Source organism: Trichosurus vulpecula, chromosome 4 (assembly GCF_011100635.1).
Source record: "Trichosurus vulpecula isolate mTriVul1 chromosome 4, mTriVul1.pri, whole genome shotgun sequence".
In the NCBI taxonomy this organism is placed as follows: Eukaryota; Metazoa; Chordata; class Mammalia; order Diprotodontia; family Phalangeridae; genus Trichosurus; species Trichosurus vulpecula.
Window position 1 is genome coordinate 303,066,597 of NC_050576.1, and position 24,635 is coordinate 303,091,231.

Here is a 24,635-nt window from a genome sequence, read left to right on the forward strand (position 1 = left end):
GAGTCTCAAATTCTTACCCCACTTGTCCCCACATGGAGTACTTTCAGACTATAAACTGCATAGCCAGGTGTCATTCTGTAATGCCAGAGGGAGTTCTTCCCAACATTAATGAAATGACAGGTCTGTAAATATTTTTTTAATTTAAAAATTATTCATAAACTTTCCCTGGCATTTCTAGATATTGTGTTTTAGAGATTTCTAGGAAAAAGGAAAATGCTCAAGAGACTTCAGGTTAAAATGATAATGTGATATATCATGGCAGGCACCAGAAAGCATGATTAAAATTAAAATCAAAAGGTAAGTGTATCTTGTATAAGCTCTTTGTCCAGTTCAGGACTGTATAGAAAGATAGCTAGACCAATAGCATCAGATCTCAAACTATCCTACAAATTAGTCATCATCAAGAACAATTTGGTATTGGTTAAAAAAGAGGTCAATTAGTGAAACAAATTAAGTGTATAGCATATGGAAGCAAATAAACCTAACACAGTAATTGATGAACTCTAAGACTCCAATTACAGAGAAACAGACTCATTATTTGACAAAAACCACTGGGAAAACTGGGCAGCAGTATGGCAGAAATTAGGTTTATGCCAACACCTCACACCATACACCTAGTTTAGCTCCAAATAGATATATGGTCTAGATATAAAAGGTCATATTCTAACACAGGAAGATATTCCCTTTCAAATTGCTAGATAGGGCAAACTTTCACAATCAAAGGACAGAGAGAGATTCACAAAAGGTAAAATAGGACAATTTTTGATTGTATAAAATGTTAAGGTTTTTGCATAAACAAAACCAATGTAGCTAAAATTACAAGGGAACCAACTGACTGGGAGAAAAAAATCTTTGCAACAAGTTTCTCTGATAAAAGACTCATTTCTAAGATAGAGAAAGGATATGAACATATGGTTCTCAAAAGAAGTTATCTAAGCTACTGTTGTCAAAGCCAAACAGAAATACCCATTGGCCACATACTGACTTAGAAAACCTTAAATTGACAATATCTGTGTTTATTTTTATTTATTTTTAAAAACATTTCCCAATTATATTTGAATCTGATTCAGACTATAGTCTAAGCTATCAATATCTATATTTTTAAAAATGCAACAAATCACTAATAACTGGAGAACTGTAAATTAAAGTAACCCTAATATTTCAACCCATGCTCATGAGACTAGTAAAGTTAACAAAAAGGGAAAACTACAAATGTTGCAGGGAATATAGAAAACAGGCACTAACACACTGTTGATAGAGCTGAACTGGGTTAGCCATTCTGGAAAACAATCTGGGACTATGCCCCTCAGATTACAGAGTAATATCTCTGCTTAGCCTATACTCCAAAGATATTAAAAGAAGATGATAACGCTAGTAAGCCTTTTTCAAGTGGAAAAGAACTGGAAATTAAGTGGTCGCTCTTGGTTGGGGAAGGGCTGAACAAATTAAGAGACATAAATGTAATGACCACTACTGTGCTTTAAGAGATGACAAAAGGGCTGGGTTCTGAAAACCCTGAAAGATCAGCATGAACTGTTGCAAGTGAAGTCAGGAAAACAACTCATGTAATAACAACATTGTAAAAATGAAAGATTTCAGATCCCTGATCAGTGTAAACACACTGTGATTTCATGACTTATGCCCCCCCACCAACCGACAGAGAGGCAATAGAATCAATGCAGAATGAGACACACATTTTGGGACATGGAAAATTATTTTGCTTCAGGATGCCTATCTGTTACAAGGACCTTGTTTTTCTTTGTTTCTTTACAATTGGGGATAGGAGTAGGAAGGAAAGAAAATAAATGCTTATTAGTTAAAAATAAATTTAAAAGTTTAAACTCCCCACAAATTAGTCCTGTTATCTTCATTCAGGCACCAGCAACTAAGGCATGCAGACAAAGGCTTCACAGAAGGTGATTTTCAGTGGTAGACTGGCATTTGTATTTTTAAGGGAAGTTAAGCCAAAAGAATTTCTAAAAAAGTATGAAGGGCTTGGCTTTGTCCTTACTATCATACAGTATCTGATTTGCTTAGTAGTATTTAGTCATGCACCATCCAACTACCAATCTTTTGCAGAAATCTAATATTCTACAGAGTACTGTACTACAGAAGTACAACAAAAAACCCAAAAAGAAAGTCTGGCCAGGAGGGAGGAGCCTAAGTTTCCAGATTAGGCCCATGACGAGGAAAAACAACAATAACGAGGGAATCTAAGTATATCTTCTGCCTTAGTCAACCACAGAAGAAATATTAATGAAAATAACAGTCTAAGCTGGTTATTATAACTAAATTGAGATACAACGTGGTGGGAGGAAAACCCCTGACAGATCCTTGTGATGCTGGTGCAGGTTATACTGTTGGTCTCATCTCCTGACTTTGCAAAAGTGGAACAACGACAGACCAACATGGGATAGCTGCAGCAATCGGTGGCATCTCCTTGGGGCCTGCTATGCTACTGAAGCTGGAGAGCTGAAGCATGCCCAGCAGGCAAGAAAGCAAAGAGAGGAACTACAAGGACTTCTACTATCACTGCTATGACACCGGCGCGTTTCTCTCGTGTTCTGGTACATGCAGACGTTAGAGCAAGAGCTAAGGTGGAGATGATTTACGGGAAGAAGATGAGGTGGAGAAGATTTTCCCAACACAACCTTTTCTATTCCCTTTCAGCTTTTAGTATATGTCTACCTTCCTCCTCAAGGGCAGGCTGAGTTGGTTTTTCCATCCTTCCCATTTCCCTTTGCCCAAAGTGCTAAGTCTCTCTGGGTTTGCTCCCTCACCTGTGAAATGAGGAGGAACACTTTATGACTAGGACTTGCTATCGTCCTAAGCACCCTACACACTTTTGATGTCAGCATCAACTGGTGCCAGTGGATCCCTAAGCTTTCCATACTAAATACCTTATATGCCCATCAGCCTGTTATTCTCCTTAAATCTATTACTTCCAATCCTCCTCAACCTATCATTCCTAGGAGTCTGACTTCCTGCTCAGACACATACAACTGCAAAATAAAGCTATTCCCTCTGCAACTGGTATTTCCTTTATTACTGAAGAGACTTCTTCAACCTTTATCTAGTAACCATCAGCAAACACACCCAGTTCCCTCCTTTAGGACTAAGCATTGATAGCTGAGAAGTAACTCTCTTCTCTACTGATACTAGGCAACAAATTATTACATTTTAACAGCTGTTTCTAGCCACATAAATAAAACAAGTAAGGATCCTTAGTGATTCACATTGGCAGCTAGGTGTCACAGAAGATGGAGTGCCAGGCCTGGAGTTAGGAAGATTCATCTTCCTGAGTTCAAATCTGGTCTCAGACACTTGCTATGTGACCCTGGTCAAGTCACTTAACCCTGTTTGCCTCAGTTTCCTTATCTGAAAAAGAGCTGGAGAAGGAAATGGCAAGTCACTCTAGTATCATTGCCAAGAAAACCCCAAATGGGGTCACAAAGAGTCAGACATGACTGAAACGACTCAACAACAACAACAAATTGATTCACAAAGCACTGTGATTATCTCTCTCATCAAAGTACCCAAAGAAAGGATGCAGCAGTTACACTCTTATGCTGCTGGGCCTACAGAGCAATTTTCTGTCCCTAGTCAAAATCTATAATCTTATATTAAGCCCCAAATGGGTTATCTTTTTACTACTTGACAGTAGTCAAAGGGGACAAGTTGATATAGTTTAGAAAGCCAACCATAACCCATTAATCAGACGTGTTGCGTATCCAGAGCCTAAAATTTCCATTTAATTATGTGATCCAGAATATTATCTACTAGGAGGAATAGCACTCTGGGCATTTCTATACTGCCTTTTTTAGTACTATACTACTCATTTCATGAGGACAAAGGGCTTAATGCTACCTGATTCAATATTTTTAAAAAGGCAAATGGAGGTTATAAATGGATTTTACATCTGCAGTTCAACTACAAAGAAAATAATGAACACATCCTAGAAAATCAACCTGCTGTAGAGAGAAAGAGTGGTCCCCCAGAAAAGGGGAGGGGAAGAGAAGAATATGATAGAAGGAGGGAGGAGCACCACAGGCTGCAAACTGACCACCTCCCAAGAACAACATACTATGATACTGAGGGAAATCATTCTTTCTCAATAAAAGACAGCTCAGAGTAAATGGAGCCAGCTGGCTTCCTTCTGTGATGAAGGACTTCACTCACCAGACTTATAATCAGGTGTCAAACCTTCCAAACTTGCAAAGCAACAGAGGGAGAGAGAGGGAGAAGGAGACTGAGATGATGACAGGGGTCTGGATCCCTGCCAATACCCGACAATCTGTTACCCACAGAGGATTTGTATGCCTTGACACCAATAATGCCAAAATGAAGTCATAGGTCATGAAGATCTTCAGAGTGAACAAATGTTGGCTCAATCACTTCTATCAAAATAAATATACAATGAATACCCAAGATAAAGTAACATCCTAATTATATTAGCACTCACCTATCATCTTAACCCTTAAGAATATTTGAATTATTGTAACTAAGCAAAAACAATGAATATTAGACTGGTCATCCTCAAAATACTCCCTAGTGATACATCAAAAATATGAGCTATACAGGAGATATTTTTCTGAAAAAGACCATGTAACTTACAACTGAAGGCTAATTAAGACCAGGGAAATTGGGGGATAGGAACCTGAGCATAGATCTAGAGCTGAAAGAGACCTCAGTGTTAATCTATTACTGGAGTTTTAAACTTTTTTGCTATGGATCCCCTTGGCAGTCTGGTGAAACCTATGGACCCTTTGTTAAAAATGTTTTTAAATGCTTAAAATTACACAGGAAACCAACTAAAGGCAGCTATCTAAGTATTGTTTTACAAGTTCACGGGCCCCCAAGTTAGGAATCCGCGATTTCTATATAAAATGGTTTCTTATTTTATATGAGTATACTGAGGCCAAAGAGGACAAGTCACTTAATGCCTTTGGACCCTCATTTCTTCATCTGTAAAATAAGGCCATAAGATTGCAGGACCTAAGTTGTAAGATCTCTTCCACCTCTAAATCTGTTATCCTGCTACAAGAGACAATAACCCTATTTCATACAGTTCACTGGATTTACAAGGACAAAAAATTCTTATCAGGTGGCCAAAATTATAATAACAAGCCTCTACTTAATTGGCCACCGGGACTATTTATGATACTTGAAGCCTTTTCAGCTAGGCAGAGCCTAACAGAAGATACAAATACTGCCAGCCTGGATTAAGCCTATTAATTATTGACATTTTACTGTGGCATTTTATTTTAATCAGCTTGCTCAATACACCTACATAATACATGTTCAAATGGTAGTTCTCAGATCAAGAGGATAAGAGGGAAAAGTAATTTGGAGATCAAATTTCCTTATAAAAGATGATGAGGAATAATGACAACTGCCACTTACATAGTGATTTAATGTAAACAAAGCATTTTCCTCACAACCCTTTCAGGTAATAGAAGTATCATTATCCCTGTTTCACAGAAAAGGAAGCTAAGGATAGTCACACAGTTAAGTGCTGGACTTGCATCTAAGCCCAGTGTTCTTTGCACTGTACTAGATAAATGACCAATGACTTCACTGTGACTGGAGATGGAATGCTGAAGACATGATGGCTAACATCTTAGGAATCTCCTAAAGATACCCTTCTGCACTACAGAGTAGGTTCTAAGAAGTGCTTGGTATTTGTCAAGATGAAGGTCAATGGAGGAAAAACAGTGTTTCCCCAAGAGCCATTAAGAATAGTGATGGGCCAACACATGTAGTAACATATTTACTACTTTTTGGCTGCCTGCTTTAAGCCTCAGGATCCACTGGCATGTCTGTAGCAATTATAAGGAGGGACTGAAAGATGTATTTAAATCTGCTTAGTCTCTTCTCCCCACCCCCGCTATATATTATGCCATGTCTCCCGCCAAAGGCAAATGACCTGAGCTTTCAAGACACCACCATCAACGACATTCCCCAAAGTGAAAGAGCTGAAAGACAGTAACAAATGGGATGTCTTGTTACTTTCTACTAAAGGAAAGAACTCCATCAAATGTCTTTTGACCTACTTAATATGTACTTTCAATCTAGAATTGAGAAGTTCATTGAGGCTTTAAGTAGCAATATAATAAATTAGATATCATTCTTTGTTGTACAAATCTGGCCACCCTGAGAAATTTTACTAAATCTACACTATGAGGGTAGGTCAGCAATTTCTAAGTTTTATTCTATTAAACTCATTCCCTCTGGCTAGCAGGATAAAAGGGATCTGCAAAGGAAGAAGTACAGTTTTACTTGATCTGTTTTACAAAGTTATACCCAAGGACAAATAAAAAATCTCTAACAAGTTAATGTCTGACTTCACTTACAAATTTCTAGTGAGTTCTTTTAGATATACACTTATAGGCCTTAGCACACCTAAAGATGTACACAAAGAATTAAAGGCCTATTTTTGAGGTAGCAAAGCTCTATGAATTAAAGCAACCAACAAGAACCAGAGTTCCCACAAAGAGACCATCATTGGCAATATGAGGTTAAAGGCTACAGGCAATGGAACTTTTTGAATAGTTTCATTAACATCTCCTACAAAACATGCAAAGGATGCAATGGTAAGATAGGATGAGTTCCTTGATCATATTCTACCAGCATTAAAACTTACTCTAAGAGAACCTCAATGGGCTTAACTCAGATGTGGATGATATATGGCAGCTGGAGATTAAAGGAGTTGGGGGAAATGAGGGGACTAAAAGCAAAAGAAAGAATCAGATTCTATTGAATCAAAACACATTTTCCAGTTTTATGGAATGCTAGTAGATATCTAAGGTCAGCAAATAAACAAACCTGCAAACTGAAGAGGCAGGGGAACACTCAGCTAAAAAGAATGTAAAGAGAATGGATTACATCTAAAAAGCTAACAAAAAGTATCTATGGTACAGTAAAAAATCAAGAATCCTTATCTTCTGGGGCCAATCAATTTACAAACTTTTGTTAACCCTGGTCATATACCACAGACTAGTCTGTAATACACTTAATTTCTTCTATATGACTCTTCCTATCTGTACTGGTTTCCTCTCTTCTCAAACTGGTGCTTTGTTCTGTTTTGGCCGTACCCACTGTCTCTGCCTCAATCACTGCCTCTAAGGTCTCCTAGTCTCCTGCCCAAGTATCTCTGCCACCCTCCCAATATAACCTACTACTATCCCTGTCCGACTTTCTATTTTTCTCCTTAGGTAAACTGACTAAATTCACTTCCCTCCCTCTAATTCTACTACTTGGCACCCTTGGTGGCTCCTTCAGTTATTACCCATGGGATGTTCCTCTGACTTCTGGCCTAGTCTTTCAAGCATACAGATTTTGTGTTGAGAAAATGCACTGTCTTTGTTTTCTGAAATAACTACTTCAAAGGCATAGAAGCTTTCTAATAGAATACTATTTACCCAGTAGGACAATGGTAAGAAAAAATGTAATTCTCTGTGCACACAGTACTTCATTAGTTGGAAAAATGTCATTTATTGGGACCTTTATTTCATTTAAGATTAAAAAATTCTGAGGAAGGCAATTCAAATAAATTAAGTACTGCTTCATTGATTCCACTGACATTCACTTTCCACAAAACGTTTTACTTTTTTCTAAATCTTCTTAGAAATAAGTGTTGAGATATGTGGAAGAAAAAAAATTTAATTGGTGCCTAAATAAGTCTACTAGATGATGTCTCAGAAGGTAACCAAAGACTCCCCTCCACACATGCATGCATGCGCGCGCGCGCACACACACACACGCGCATGTGCACACACAGCACAAGTGTGTGAACTGTACAAAAAGCACCAGAAATTAACATTTTATTGTGTCTCATTTCCTGCAACATATTTACCAAGCAGGTAAATTTTCAGTGCCCTACCCAGAAATAGAAAACATTAAGCATTTATGGTTGTTAACAAATCTAACTCATATACATTAAAGCAAGCTGAAAAAAATCTTACTGCATGTAACTAGAACACTATAGACAATTCAATTTTGAATCACTAATTTCACACACAAAACAATGGGAAAAACAAAATGCCTGAAAAGTCATTAACATAACTTATAGCAGCCTGGGGAAGAGTGTGGAAGGGGTGGGGGAGGAAGGGAGGATATTAGATAACAGTTCATGATTTATTCCAAATACACAAAAGCTTCTGCAACAAGAATTCAGGTTGATGAATACCTTTGATGTGAAATAGGCCCAGGAGAACTCAACTTCTCTGACAGAGAAAATGGGTTATTTAGAATCAATTCAATGAATGCTTATCAAGTGTAAGATTCTGTGTTGTGTGAACTCAGTAATATACAAATAGGAATCAAACACAAGCCCTGACCTCAGTGGAGGTTTCAGTGGAGTATGTGTAGAAAATTAAATGCAGGGTATGCTTAAACTTTAAAAGCTTAAGCATTAATACGAAGTTTTAATAGCTTAAAACTGGACTCAAGTCTTTTGGAACATCTTTTGATGTGTAAAGACCCCTCTCCAAATTATCTTCAAAGTATATGATTCCCTACTTTTAAGACACTAAAACATTCAGTAGCACAGTATCCTCTTCCTCACCACCCATTCAATTCTCAAATCCTTGCGATCTGGGTTGCCTGCCACACCACTATTTTTTGAAACTGTTCTCTTTAACGTTCATCCTTAAAATTAAATCCAAATCCATTTGCTCAGTTGTCATCCTCCTTGATTCCTGTGCTGCACAGAATGGAAATCTCAGGTCTACGATCTATGACCCTGGGCAAATTTAACATCTTGGGGACCTGTTTCCTCATATATAAAATAAGGAGGTTGGGAGAGGTGAAATTTGAAACTCTAACGAGTAAGAGTCATCTGTCCACTCTTTCCTCTTGGCCCTTGTGACCCTATCTTCGTGGTCCAGACCATTCCTTCTAGGTCCTTTTACTCTATCCACCCACCAAATGTAAGAATTTACCCAAGGATATACTCAGGGCTCTCTTCTCTCTACCATGCTTTTCATGGCTTTGAGTTATCACTCATCTTGGCAATTCCTAAATCTTTCTCTTCAGCCTGGCCTTCTTCTCTGAGTTCCAATTGCCAAGCTAGATGTTTCCACAGGATGCGTCACATTAACACCCCAAACTCACAAACGGCAAAGCCAAACTCATTTCTCCCCCTGCAACCTGCTTCATCTTCCCTGACTTCCTTATTCACAGCCACCCATGCTCAAAACCTTGTAGTGTCTTTGATTCATTGTTTTGGTATACTGTCTTCCATCAAGTCTTCAGTGACTTCAGTTTTAGTGCTGCTTCAAAAATCACCTTCCTTGTTTGATGGATGTCTTGTCTTAGTCAAAGCACTTGTAATCTTAAGTAACTCACTATTGGTGCTCTTTAGCAAAACTTTCTATCATCTTAATAATTCTGCACAGATTTTAAGTAAATTCCCTATAATGGATTTATGTTAGGCATACTCTACGTTTAGTTCTTTATTTTTTTAATTGATATTACATTGTTCGATGTTCCCATACATTTTTAATGTACATTTATGCCTCCTGATAGGACAATCTTGGTTTTTTGTTTTTGTTCTAAATAGATCTTATAATTTCTTAGTAACTTTTAACAAGGCTATTTAATAGTGAATAAAATGGACCTAATGGCAGCATCTGATAACTGCTACGTTTATTTCAAAAACCATTTTCCTTTCTTATTCAGTCCATCCTCAGAAATCTTTTCGTACAGACATGGCAGGTGACAGCCTCCTTTTGCAGATCAAACTGGGAAAGAAGTGGCAATTAAAGAAGGATTTAATTTATCCAAGATTACAAAGTTAATGTTAGAACTGTATTAAAACTTAGTAATTTAAACTTTTTCAAGGAACAAAAATTTATTCTTTCCCAACCAGTTTCTTATAAAAAAGAACTTTGTTTTCTCAACTCTTAGCACAAACATACAGCAGATGTATCTCCCTTGACCCTGACAAATCATATACTAAATTTGTATAGCACTTCACCATTTACCAAGAGCCTGCAGATACATCACCACATCTGATTCCCACAACAACCCTGTAAAGTAGTTATTACTTTATGCAATAGATATGTCCCTGGAAAACTGTATGTAAACCAAATTGTGTCAAATGAAAAATTTTAATGCACACAAAGAAGTCCTTATTTCACAAGACACTGATGACACTGTTTGTAAAGTAAAGAGGCCTTTTGTAAAGCAGATAATCACCCCTTCATTTGTTTCATAATTTTTTTGGAAACTTTAAAGTGCGATATAAATGTCAACATTTATTATCAAGTACAGATTTGAGGGTTTTCTTAGAATAAGTAGGTCACACTTATTACTTAAAGCCAGACTAACTCTGACTAACTGGAACTTACCCACCAGAGCAAAGTAATGATAAGCTTTAAGCACAGTATAGTTTTAAAAAAATACAGCCACTCATTACTTTCAAATATGTTCAAATATGAAACTAACAGGCTTATCAAGTAGAAGATTAGTCTTTTTAATTAAAACAAAACGTGTCTCAAACTCAGCCTAGCCTAGTGCATAGAAGACTGGTCTCAGAATCAGGATGTCTGGGGTTCAGATCCTTAAGACACGTACTGGTTATATGACTACGGGTAAGCCAAGGCACTTCACTTCTCAATGGCACAGCAAGACTTTAAGTCACAGAATAGCTGTGGATCTGAATTCATAGAGAGAGTTTCTTTATCAGAAGTTCCCAATCAATTACGAAATCACAGGTATGAACCAAAAAAAAAAAAAAAAAAAAAAAAGAAGTCTTAGTCATTATACCCACTGTATATTCTGTCAGACTTCACTGATGTGTTTGGTTTTGCAGAACTAATTTTTTCCCTTTTTCTTTTTTATTCTTTTGTTTCAAGGTATGGCTCTCTGGGTAAGGAATTGGGGAAGAATATATTTGGAAATGAAAGTGATATAAAAACAAATGATATAACAAAATGATGATAAATTTTAATTCGAGCAAGAGTTATTTCACATAAAAAGAATTACATTCTCAATAGCGCTCTCCAATGAGGCTGATCATGACCTCTACTTTCTTCCCCAATGTAATCCTTGTCCATACTGTCACATAATCCTCTCTAAATGATCCTAACATGCTGGAGACCTTCCTTTAGGTCTTTTAGCATTTCACGAGTCCCAGTTCAGTAGGTGGACTGTGTGTCTATTATTTCTCACTCTTGTTGTACGACTGGTCCATTTTATGGTAAGACATGTTCTTGACAATCTTTTTATGCCACCTCTTTCACTCAAATCATTATTGGAAATATGACCTACACTGTTCAGAAGCAGTCACATAAAATCGCTGGAAGAATATTAGTGTTAAGAAGAGGGCTTTTTTGTGTGACAGCTCAGTCTGAGATCCTTAAAAATTCTGTGTAATTTCCCAAACACAATCAAGCACACTCTCCTTACATTCAAGTCTAGACACAGCTTGCTGGCCATCTGAAGTGGACAAGCTTTGTGCACCTTAATGGACTACCTATTCAGATGTGTATATTCTAATTTGGGCAGTGTGAATTCTTCATCCACTTGATTATTCCTGTGTAGACTGCTGTGAACTCCTCTGGATGGTCACTTATTATCTAGAGGAGGTAGAATAGTATTCTGGGACCTGATGCAATGAGCACAGGTAAACAGAAACAGACAGAAGACCTGACCATCTAGAAGGCATTCTCCCATCTTTTGCAAGTATTCCTCACCCTGCTTGACACGGATGACTACAGAAGAGCTGAACAAAGTTATCTCTGTAATTCTATCTATCTATCAAAGCATGCGGGATGATCTTATTATGTGCATGGGAGATACCTGGATGGAATGAAGCCTTTAAGACTATAGTGTGCCTTATGAATGAAAGAATAAGTGCTTATTAAGCATTTACTATGTGCCAAGCACTGTGTTAAGCACCAAGGATAAATACAAAAGCAAAGCTCTCACAAGGAGCTTACATTCTAATGGGGGAAAGAAGAGAAAGGAGAGTGAAAGGAAAGGAGGGAGGTTGTAGAGTTTAGGGTTAGGCTGGCTTGCCTGCCCTGGGCAGTCAGTGGATAGCGACTGATGGGGATGGCTGGCTGTTTCTCCACTGAGGTTATTTCCCTGGATGGTGGCTTTCAAGAACCAGGCTGGAAGCAAGGCCAGTGGTCTGGGGAAGCAAGGTGTGCTGGGATGCTGAGGGTTCTCGAGCCTACCTGCCTGTCAATGGCGGTTGGTCAGCAGTTAGTGTCAAGAGCTGTAGCCATGGGTCTACTCCCTACAGGTACTGCTTTCCCTTCCTTTCTTCTTGTTTGGATCAGTATGAGAGACTCCTAACTGGCCGTCCTGCTTCCAGTCTCACCCCACTCCAATCCAGCTTAAAGACTGCTACCAAAATAATCTTCTTAATGAACTGCTCTGATTATGCCCCTTCCCTGCTCTAAACCCTTCAGAGGTTCTACACGGCTTACAGAAATAAATATGACCTCACCATCCACAATTTGATGTCACGCTGCTTTTCCAAGCATATTTTACATTTGTTTTGCACATGCTTTCCAACCAAAGAAAATGACACACTGTTTCTATAGCTTTTCCTATATATCTCCCTCTGCTCACACACCATTTCCCTAATCTGTCCCTAATTCTTAACCCTAACAATGACCCTTACATGTACTACTCCTTTAGTCACCTTCCCCACCCACTTCTAAGGGTTGAGGTCTTCTCACTCTCCCAAACTCTCCTCAGGCGGCTTCTTCACCCTCATCTGTTCAACAAGGAACAAGTAAGTTTTCCTTCCTGGCACTCTGCAGTTCTACTAAGCACTGAGGATAATCTCATTTGTGTTATAGTATACTTAACTGTGTCTTTATCTTATTTCTCTACTATAATCTAAGCTCCTTGAGGGCAGAGACCACATCCTCTTTAATTCTGTAGATACACCAGGAAAATGACAATAATCACAAGAGCAGTAATAATAATAACTGGCATTTACACAGCATTTAAAGGTTTGCAAAGCACTTTACAAATACTACCTCATTTTAGTCTCACCAAACTCCTGGAAGGTAGGCGCTATGATTATCTTCATTTTACCAACAAGAAAACTGAGGCAGATAAAAGTTAAGTGATTTGCTCAAGGTCACACAACTGGTAAGTCTCTAAGGCCACATTTGAACTCAGGTTTTCCTGAATCCAGGACCAGTACTCTGTGCACTATGGTGCCACCTAGTGGCCTTGAACCTCTACAGGCCTTACACATAGAAAGCATTTAGATTTTTGTTGAACTGAATATAGTCTACTCATTAGTAGTAAATTCAATGCAGTATGCAGTTTTACAAAGCTTATAAAGCAGAGGAGGAATGTGCTCAATGTTATACTTTTCCATTTTGAATATTTAAAGGCAAGAATCAGAAGCAGCACCCTTTACCTTGGCAGGGACAGTGTTGTCTCTTTTAACAGAGGAAGGAAAGATGGGAAAGTACAGATAAGACAATGTCTAAGATTCATCAAAAAGGACTTTTTCCAAAAAAAAAGAAAAAGGGGGAAGAAGAACAGAGGGTTCATCAAGGCCTCTGCATTGCTTGTTTTGCAAAGTCAAAAGCACTGCAATGAAAGCAGGAATCAGAGGGATAACACAGCCTTTCTAACAAGAAGAGAAGATTTTACTTGAATTTTTGTATGCAAGTCATCTCAAGCACCCTGGCTCATCATTAGTGCTTTGTGTCACTTCTGGCTATGCACCAGCTGCATCTGCCCTCATTTTTTTTGTGGGAAATTCTAAGTTATAATTTTGTTTGGGAAGCTGAAATTGTTAATTTTTCATTTTTTTTTCCCCTCAATGATCTAATTTGAGGGAAGGTTTTTTAAACTTAAAAGGTACAATGAACACACTGTATCTTTTACTGTAACTCATCATATTCTTAAATGTGATTTAATTCAATGGGGGAGCCAATTTATTTTATGCAGCAACAGATTTCCAATTTTCTAAATCAAAACAGGATCTTGTGGCTCAATTTTATTTTACCCACAACTTGACAGGAATGCATATATGATATACCTATACTTAATATAGTTTACTTACTTTCAAATGTTATTTTTTTAAAATTCCATTGCTCTATAAATTATCATTCACACTTTTCTTAGACTATTCATTTACTAGCTATTTAGTTTGAAAGGCATTCTATTCCTTCGAAGCATAGACATTATATGTCTTGAATTTATTAATGTTTACTCAGTCTGATTAAGCTGATTTTTTACTCCTTACTTTCAGATTTCTTTTTGAAAGTAACCCTAAACTCCACCACATTTCAAATCATCAATCACAAAAGAGCCAACCACAAAATTAGTCCTTTTCAATAAGTACTGAACAAACCAAATTTGAGCTGAATGCCTCAGTGCTGTTCTAGAAGTGATTTTCCAAACTTTCACTCTTCTCCCCTTGGCAAAACTCCTCAAAACATTTCAGCATGAAGATTATAATTACTTTATGCTTTCCTGATAATACTAATGCCTTGATTAATGATGCTCTTTTCCCCTTCATTCACTCAGAACCTGTTTTTCACAGCAAAAGATCACAGAGCCTGGAGGTTTAAAATGAAGCAGATTTCAAAATCAGAAGACCAAATATTTTAAACAGAAAACTAGAAAACAAGACGCTTTTAAAAAATGTTTCTAAATAACAAAAGATGTCCAGGGAAGAGAATAAGTTCTTGTCTGTCCTGGCAAGCTTGCCTTTATGATTTTTTAAAAATTATGAATAACTTATTGATGCTATTATATTGGTATGAATTAACCATTCTCCAATTTTATGTTGCACTATCCTGTAGACACTATAAATGAACCTCAGAGCAATTGACAGATGAAGCTTAAATAAAGGAGGTGGTAAAGGTAGAAAGAATGAAGACATTTTAGTCTAAACACAAGTCATTTTTCAAGTGGAGTAAAGCAGTCATGTTCAAAACACTTACCATTATTACTGCTCTCAGAATTTTCTTCAGGCTGGCCTTCTGTAGAACAAGAAAAATGTGCTTTTGTGATCGTGGTGAACAACAAAAATTATTTTAAAACTATAATATGACAAACAATGGCTACTGAAAAAAAAGAAGGCACTTAAAAGGGAATAAAAACCTACATAGGTACACGACTTCAAAAGCCATCTTCCTAAAAGCTTATGTTTCTTCAGACCTTAGCAGAAAACAAAAAGAAATGACTATGGGGAACACAAAGTAGTGAGGCAAAGTACACACATTCTCTCTGTGTGTTTTCTCTTCTTTCTTCCTCCTCTCCTTTTTTTCTCTTTCCCTCCTTCCCTCCCTCTTTCCCTTTCCCTCTCTCCCCCTCCCTCTTTTCCCTGTCCCCTTGTCTTACTCTCTTTCCCATTTTTTTTAGGCTATTGCAGGAAATCAATCCCCTTTTGTAGTTTAAAAAAAAAGTTTTACTGGCCATAAAAGATATGATTTACAGAGAATAAAGTTTTATACTGGACTGAGTTAATTCCAAGCTAGATTTTTTTGTTTCTTCTTTTTCTTGGTAAAGGCTGATAGATGATATTATAGGCTTTTGGTCTATTTGACAGAGAACTGAGCTTGCTCTGAAGTTGGGGTGAAACTGAATTTTTGTCTAAGACCCTACAATATGGTTTCCAATGCAGATGGATAAAGCACTTAGCTCAGTCACACTGTCAACACTTACCTTTGGCAAGTAGAGGGACAGAATGTGCCAAGGGAAAAAACTACTAATCATCACCTCCATACTTCCTACCCACCCTGGTCCCCTCCTGATGCTATCTGCACACCAAAAGAGGAGAAATAAAAGCTACCTATTACAAGACCTAATGAAAAAAATCAATAGAGCCCTTCCTCTAATGACTCCCTCAAAAAGAGAGTAATGTAATTCTGGTCCTTGAATTCATCTTATTAACCTTTTTTATTCTGTGGGGATACTAAAAGTTCCACTTTCACAAAGAGCCAACAAAATAATTCAGGGTCATCCCTACATTAGCTATCAGAGCATATAAGAGAAAGGTGAATTGCAAAGAACATTGGGTTGCAGACTCACTTTGACTAATGCCAGCCACTAGCTGTGTCACTTCAGACAAACCCCTCACCCTCTCTGAGCATTAGGGTCTTCATCTGTAAAACGGGTAAAAATTTTTAACTGCACACCTCATGGGATTGTGGTAAAGGAAATTATTCCTAAACTAAGGGGTATAATACAAACAAGCATTATTATTAAGAAAAATATTCCATTTTTCTTAAATTGTGATAAAGAGACATCAACTAAACTGTTCATTTTCTTTCCAAAATATAAAGTTATATAGAAATAAAAAGAGAGAGAGAATAAGCAAAGAGATTAGCTAGCTAAAATAAGCAAAACACTAGAGGCAGAGCTCAAATAGAATCCAAATGCCCAAACTCTGAACTTCACACTAAAAAGACTAGATCCACACCATCTCTCACACCCCTCCCTTTTCCTCACTCCTGCAGCCCAGACTCTAGCTCAGCCCCTCCTCCTCTCTTATCTGGACCACTGCAAAAGTCTCCTAAATGACCTCTCCCTCTATTCTCTTCCCTAATTCATCCTCCACTGAGCCGCCAAGCAGACGTTCCAAACCAGATCTGAGCCATGCTGTCACCCTCTCCCCCTAAAATATCTTCAGTGGATCTCTAATGCCTACAGGATAAAATACAAATTTAAGCTGCCATTCAAAGCCCTCGACAATCTGCTTCCCACCCAACCTTACAGTCTTATTTCCCATTACTCTCCTGCTGGGACATTAGTGTCCTGGCCTGACTGGCCTGACAGCTTGTACCTAGACATGACAGGATGGGATACGATGTGATATATCTCTCTGGGAGGATGGCCCAGTGGTTCCCCCATGTCTGGAATGTCCTTCCTCCTCACCTCCGTCTCAGAGAATCCCTGGTTTTCTTCAAAGTACAGCTCAAGTGACCCCTCTTACATGAATCAGACTTGCCCTGTTCCCTCTAGAAATGACTTTGTATATAACTTGTATTTACTTACTTGTGCACAAGCTGCATTCCCTCAGTAGAATGTAAACTCCTCGAGGGCAGTTACTGTTTCGATATTGCCTTTGTATCCCCAATACTTAGCACAGTGCTGTGCACATAATAAGTACTCATTAAGTATTTGCTGAATTGAATTGAATCATGTAGAATTTATAACTAGAAAAAGACTAAAGGGCAAAATATTACTAGTTAAATCTTCAACAGTAATAATTCAGGTTTAATCAAATACTTCAAGTCAAAGGCTATTCTACAAATTATTTTTAAAGAACATAAATATTTAACTATTGGCTTATTTTCCTAAAAAGCTTTGGGTGAAGCCATATTCTACTCAAAATTCCAAAGCACAGATTCGTAAACTTGCTTAATAGGTTTGATAGCTAAACTCCTAGAAAGACATGTCTGTAAATACCTTTTTTATTTTCTATAGTTACCAGGCGATAAAATTTTCACAGCAGAAAATTACAGGCTAGACTCAAATGAATTCAGCATGGGATTCCAAATCTTATCTTAACAGTATATCCTTATATTCCATTTTTTTCTCCTGGACTACTACATCTAGACTTATGCATGGAATATTTCCAGTTATGAAAAGGAGAAAAATATTCTATAGTTATTTCCCCCAGTTTGGGACTTGTTTTCTCAAGAGGTGAAAGGGTTCATGAGTTGGCTGGTCAAATACCAAAGCCCATGAACTGTGCCCTGGGAACCTGCCCACAATCACACCATGATGCTGCTCAGCTTGCTCTTCCCCAGATACACAAGATCCACCTCACCTGGGTGGTTCAAGATGCCCACAGTATGAGCAGCAAAAGCAAAAGTTCTTATCCTGTTAGCTCCTTTGATTACCTCCTGTGTGAGTGTACAGGGGCCTTACAATATGCTGAGTATTTATGAAGGGGGGTGGGTGGGGGATTAAAGGAGACAACCACCTGAAATGTGGTGAATCAGCTCAAATGGGGAATTTCACCAGGCTGAAAAACAGGTAGGTGGACAATAGTTGGCAACTACTTGTTATCAACCCATGTTAACAATTAGGACTTGTTTCCTTAGAAAATAAGTAATAATACTGCTAAAGCTTCCAGTAAATAAAACAGTTAAAAGAAAATGTATTATTTGCTTTTAAAATCATAGTAAATGACAACCCACTGGAACAGACACAGAATATGGTCCTGTCAGCAATAAAGTCAGCATAGCATTAAGAGGTTCAGAATTTCAGAAACACCTTTTTCATCAGCCATAGCCAAAGGAAAGGCATTCGGGGCAGTAACAGCTGCTCTAGAACGGCAGCTACAGCATGATGGATAGAGAGCTGACCTTGAAGTGAGGAAGATCTGGGTTGAAGTCCTGTCTCAGACACTTACTGGCTGTGTGACCCAGGCAACTTTCTGAGACCTTAAAATAGAGAAGACTTGTCTAGCTACCTTTGGTAAAGAAAGTTTCCACCTTCAGAGTTACATATGCCACAGTTAACAAAAGTATTAAATTCTGATTTATGAGAATTTATACAGAAAACAAAAAATTACATTTTTCTCTGTATAATATTAAAACTACAGTAATAATTAAAAGATAAACTGACTAAAATTTCAAATAATATAGCTGCACGGCAATTACTGAGGAAGCATGGCACAGTGGAAAGAGAACCAAAGCAGGAAAAATTGGGTTCTGTTCTCACTTGTGAACCCCCCCCCCCATGGCTGTGTGACTGAATAAGTCACTGAACCATTCAGAACTCTAGGAAACCAAAAGATGTAGCACTGCTGACCTGCACTGACTGAGGGAGTTTCCTCATCTGGAAATTTCATGGACCAAGGACATCACAGGTCTAGTCCTTATCTCTTAGAGAACAAAATGTAATTTTCAGAAACAAAGATGGAGGGGAATATTAACTAAGTAGCAAACAGATGAAAGCTTAATTGTAAGAAATTTTTAAAAAGCTTAATGCTTCTCATTATGAGACATGCCTCAATATAAGCAAGTAATATACCAGAACTAAACAACACCCCTCCTCATTAAAAAGACATTTGCTTAAAACAATTAAGATGACTGTGAGAAGTAGCCATTCCTTTTCAGTACATACCCAATATCTTAAATGTAATGTTTTATTATAGTGCAATTAACAATGGAATATTATGGATGATGAGATCTAGAATACTGAACTCCCAATCTTCAGAAAAAGTACTGGTAATTAATTTTGTATTTTCAAAGAGCATTTCCATAGAAATGTAACTCAAACACAATCTTATATCTATATATTTCTCTATAAATCTATATATACTGGCTTATGTATTAGCACATACAATATGTAGAATGGTCTCCTAAGCAACCACTAAAATAAAATTCTCACACATTTTGGCTTTAAAATGGCAGCTCTCTTTAGACAGAGATCATGTTTTACTGATATCTAAGCAACTAATTGAGTCTGATGGGAAATAGTACTGAAAAGTTATTTTGATTATTTAAAACCAGAGTAAAAAACATCAGTTTTGATATATAGGGACATAGCAAAATATGCACTAAGTAGGAGGCAAAAAGTATAAAACTTAGCTTTGATTCTCACATGCATTTAATAACTCACATTTATGTAGTAATTTAAAGTTTACAAAGCACTTTACATACATGTTCATTTAATCCTCACAACAACCCTGTGAGGTAGGGTGGTCTCACCCCCATTTTACAGCTATAGAAACAGAGGCTTTGAGACTGACCTGCCCAGGGTCACAAAGTGTCTGAGGAAGTATGACAGTCAGAAATCCTGGGTTCAAATCCTGTCTCTGTATTTTTTCCCTGTGTAGCCTTGGCCCAATCTCTTAACCTCCCTGGCCTCAGCTTCAACATCTGTAGAAGAAAGGCACTGGTCTGACTAGCCACCAGGGCTAGTCAGTGCTCTATCACTGACCTTAACCTAAATAAGACACATGTGGAGAAAGTGTATACTTCCGACTCACGATCTCACCCACTGAAGCTAATACTCGTAATTCTGCCCAACCTCATGTCCAGGGACATGGGTTAGATGGAGTGTGCTATCTCAGAAGACTAAAAATCATTAGAATAAAACAGTCAATTTCCTTCAATACATACTTATCCAGCTCTGTTCTAGGTACTATAACAAAATATGAGATACATGATAAAAGATAAAATATAAGATGCCTGTGTGTCCTTTAAAGTCAAGAAGACAGGGAATATGCTCAGGAAACAGGTAAAAACAAAAGGTAATAGATGATTAAGTGACCACGTGAACATGAGAGATATGAAAAGCAGTGAGGAATTCAGGAGAGATTTACATGGGTTCAAACTCCTGAGGAAGACTAGAAGGAGGATGTGGAAGGAATCTGAGCTTGACCTTGCTCCATCAACTTTGCTTCAATATGGAGAGTTTGAGGAGAGGGGGCAAGCCATGTTCGGCAAAACAAACAGTATAAGCCAAAAAGCAGGTATTATGGAATAAGCAGGAATCGATAAGAGGTGTCAGATAACACAGGCCCCTAAAAGCCAGACAGAGTAGTTAGAACTTAATCCTTGAAAAAATGAGGTCAAAGTGATGTTTTTGGAAGATTAACCTGCCGACAGCATCCAAATACAAAAGATATTTCAAAAGTAAAAATGACAGGATTTGGTAAAGGACTGACTAGATTTAATGGCCAATGAAAAGAATCAAAGATGACTCTAAAGTTTGATGAGCAAGTGGGAGGAGGATGTGCCACTGACAAAAACAGGGATGTCTGGGAGGAGGATTTGGTTTGGAAAAGCAACATAATGAGTTCAATTAGGGAGGTATTAAAATTGAGGTAGATTGTAAGATATTAAATTGAAAACATCCACTAGGCTGCTAAAGATGAGGGAACCTGGCTGTGAGGACGGGGCTCCAGCTCTAGCTTTGTGTTGCACAATAACAATCACCTCTCATTTAAATAGCCCTTCAAGGTTTATAAAGGTTTTCCTATGAAGAGCTATGCCCCTATCTTACAGATTTGGAAACATCATGTCTGTGTCCATGATTACACAACTAGGAAGTGCCTGAAGCAGGATTAAACACTGGGCTGAACCTGTAAAAATGTATTTGCTCGTTTAAGAAAATGTGAATAATAAAAATCCTAGGACTGAAAACTAAGTTTTGGAGAACATATTCCAAACTGAACTTATTACGTCTCCCCAGAGACAGGGTTTCCCCAAACTTCTCTACTGTGGTCACCACCTCGGTAGGATGCTCAACTCCTCCCTTTCCCTCTCAGTCACTGCAGACATCTAAGCAGGTGCCAAATCTGGTCACTTCTATCTCAACATCTCTCCCATCTGTCTCCTCTCCACTTACACAGTCACCCACACCCCCAATTCATGCCCTCTTCACCTCTCACCTAAACCACTACAACAGCCTCCTAATGGGTCTCCCTGCCTTAAATCTCTCTCCTTGCTTCAGACAGAGGCCAAACGGACCGTCCTGAAGTACAAATAAGTATTTGCCAATATCATCTTCAGGATCAAATATAAACCCTTCCTTCATCATTTAAAGCCCTTGTTAATGTGGCCTCACCCTATCTTTCAAGCTTTCCTGTACATCGCTCCCCTCCATGTTCATGAAGGGCATCCAAACCTGGCCTTTTTGCCATCATTCATTCATGGCATTCTATCTCCCATGGCTTTGCCTTTGTACTCATAGTTCCCCATGCCTGGAATACACGCCTTTATCTTTATCTCATATCATCTCTCTTTTACTTAAAGACACAGCTCAAGCCCCACTTTCTGCATGAAGTCTTTCCTGATCCCCTTATGTAGTAGGGAGCCACTAAAATCATTTGGTATCTATTCTGTAAAAACCAAAATAGTATACACTGTCTCCCACATCTAGACTGTAAATTCCTTGAGGGAAGAGACTATTTTTACTTTTGTGTACTGGCATCTCCAAGTATGGTGCCTGGCACATGATAGAGATGCTTAATTGTTGACTGACTGATTCAAGATCAAAGAAAGAACCAAAGACAAAGGAAGAATACCTGGGACATCATAAAATCAATAAAGTTGAAAGTGATCAATGGTATCAAATAATAAAGAGAGGTCAATGAGAATGAGTACTGAGAAGAGACACTAAATGGCTAGAAATACCCACTTCTAGAAAAAAAATGCAGTATAATAGAGGCAGAAGACAGACTGCCAATGATTAAAGACAAGGGGTATAGATCACTCATTCTACAAGTTTGGCAATGAAAGGAAAGACAAAAACAGATGGGAAGGCTAGAGGAACTAATAGAGAATAGAGTGAAGTGAAGGTTTTTGAAAGAGTCCAGGGGGAGGGAGGACTTGGGAGGTGCCACGAGCCAAAAGAGCCATTAGAGAAAGAGAAGCTCAAGTTGTCATAGAGGAGGGAAGCTGCAGATTGGAGCAAGATCCTTTAGGAGATAGAAGGAGATAAAAATCTAGAGCATAAGATGTAAGCAAAGATATTATATACGAAAAGTTACAGAACAATTAGTCTTTTTTGACCATATAATTCAGAAATAGCAAGAAAAGGAAAGGAACAGAAATAGTTATTTGTTATTAGCAGAACCGCCCCCCCCCCAAAAAAAAAACCAACCAGCATTTGGCAAGGATAACCTGATGCTTCCCCAGTGCTCTAATTCACCCTGACATATCTGTAGGGACTACTCCAATGCCTTGCACTAGTTTTCACTCCATCACAATTTGATCTCTGGCCTAGTTGCTGAATTTGTCAACAAGGACATCATTAGTCTTGAGTTACACATTCTGTATGAGTAACAACTGTTCTAGGACAATTGGACAGAGGTTTCCAGGCATCTGGGGAAGCTAGCAAAGGAGCCATTAGACAACCGATGATGTGTTACATACAGGCAACTCAGATCCAGAAATATAATGCTTCTAGCCAAAGGGAGTTAACTTTATAACATATGAAAAGATGCTCTTCCTCAACATCCTATAGCAGTCACACACAGTAACCCCTTCCAGACCTCAAATGGAACCTAAAGGGGTTAAGAAGTCCTTAAACATGAAGAATACAAAAATAATCTCTTCTGAGGAGCAGAAGACTGGGCAGGATTACCTTTGGAAAAACACACAAGGATTTTACTCATCCTAAGCTTCTCTTTGAAACAAAGACCCACATTTTTAATGATAATATTCTTCCAGCTATAGGTCTGCAAGTAATGGAATATCACAATTTCTAAAGAATGAAAGTTGAGAATCACTCATAAGACAGTATATCCTAGAATATACTATGAACCAAAAACTGCACAGTGGGCATAAAGGGTATCCGGAGAGATACCCAGCTAGGTCTGGATCAACCCTAATACTGACTATATAATCTCAATCAACAATGTGAATGAAGTAATATCTAAAGACAAAGAAAAGATTAAAGACTTTCATTTCTGAATTGAATGTATTAGAAAGAGCAGAACATATTAAAATTTAAGAAGGAACAATAATAGAGAAGTGAGATCCAATACATTAGGACATAAGATGTGGAGTCAGAGATCATCCAGTTACATACCCTCATTTTTACCGATCAGGTAACTAAGGGCCAAAGGGATGGAGAATTTTGTCCAAAGTGATCCAGGTAAGTAACAAAGCTGGAATTCAAACCCAGGTTCTCTGATTCCATATCTTTCTATTTTATATTAATTCTATACTAATGTTTCCACAGATTCCCAAATTAAAAGCACTACAAGAACACGGCTGGCCACCTCCCAAACCAAAAATAGTCCTTAGGTCTCTTAAGCTTAACTATTCCTCCTCTGTTCATTTGCTAAGTGGATGGTAGAAGGTGTAGCCTCACAAGGCCCATTCTCCAATTACTACTAGTAGTTGAAAGTGTCTCTCTCAAGATACTCAATGACCTAAGAGAAACACTGGGGCAAAATCCAGGCATCTATCATATCAAGGTGTGTCATGAGAACTGGAGATTACATCTACAGAGAATTTGCTCTAAAGGCCTTTGCCCTCTCAATAGAGAGAACTAGAAAAGATTAGAAGTTCCAGCAAATATCAACATATATACAACCAGAATATATACTTTTAAGAAGGATGAATTAAAGAAATGCTATACTCTATTCTATGTTAAAAGAAAATAACCAAATTAACCAAATGGAAATCACTCATGAGGTTAGTTGTTCAACCTTTACTCTTTGGGTTCCATGGTTACTCACATTAACCTCTAGGTTTTTGGGAGGAGGCGACTGAAGTAGGGAGAGATTAAGGTGGGGGAGAGATGGTATATAGGTTTTCTTTTAAGTTGGAATAATAGGTTTTACATCTATTACTTTGGGTTTGGGATAAAGAAAAAAAATAAGTTTTAATAAAAGGGAAGTGTCAGAGATGAAAAGAAACAGATGGAAAACATCCACCATTATCCAGAAGCAGCTGAAACCATGAAAAATAAAAAGATTTCCCAAGGAAATACACAATACTAAAATAAAGAACAAAACCAAAATTCAGTCATTTCTTCATGGAAGAATGAAGCATAACCTCTAAGAAAATGTTTCTAAAAATAAAGAAAAGGGTTATTTTGCCAATTCTATTGGGAGAACATACAGGTAGAAGAAATAATGATAACTTGAAATAGTAACTGAAAATAGAGTTAGCCAAAAGTTCTCAGAAACTAAGAGCCAGAAATAATCAAAATAAATTCATAAAGTA

General features: G+C 37.8%; 1 protein-coding gene across 2 annotated transcripts in view; it reads right to left on the minus strand.

Moving 5' to 3' along the window:
* Positions 1-24,635, minus strand: part of GTF2F2 (general transcription factor IIF subunit 2) — a 170,764-nt gene that overhangs the window by 118,866 nt on the left and 27,263 nt on the right. The window contains exon 5 of one of the 2 annotated variants that reach the window (XM_036757794.1): positions 14,934-14,972. The exons of the other annotated variant lie outside the window; for it this stretch is intronic. Within the exon in view, the coding sequence (XP_036613689.1) occupies positions 14,934-14,972 (39 nt within the window). The remainder of the gene's footprint in view (positions 1-14,933; positions 14,973-24,635) is intronic. 2 annotated transcript variants of the gene reach the window in all.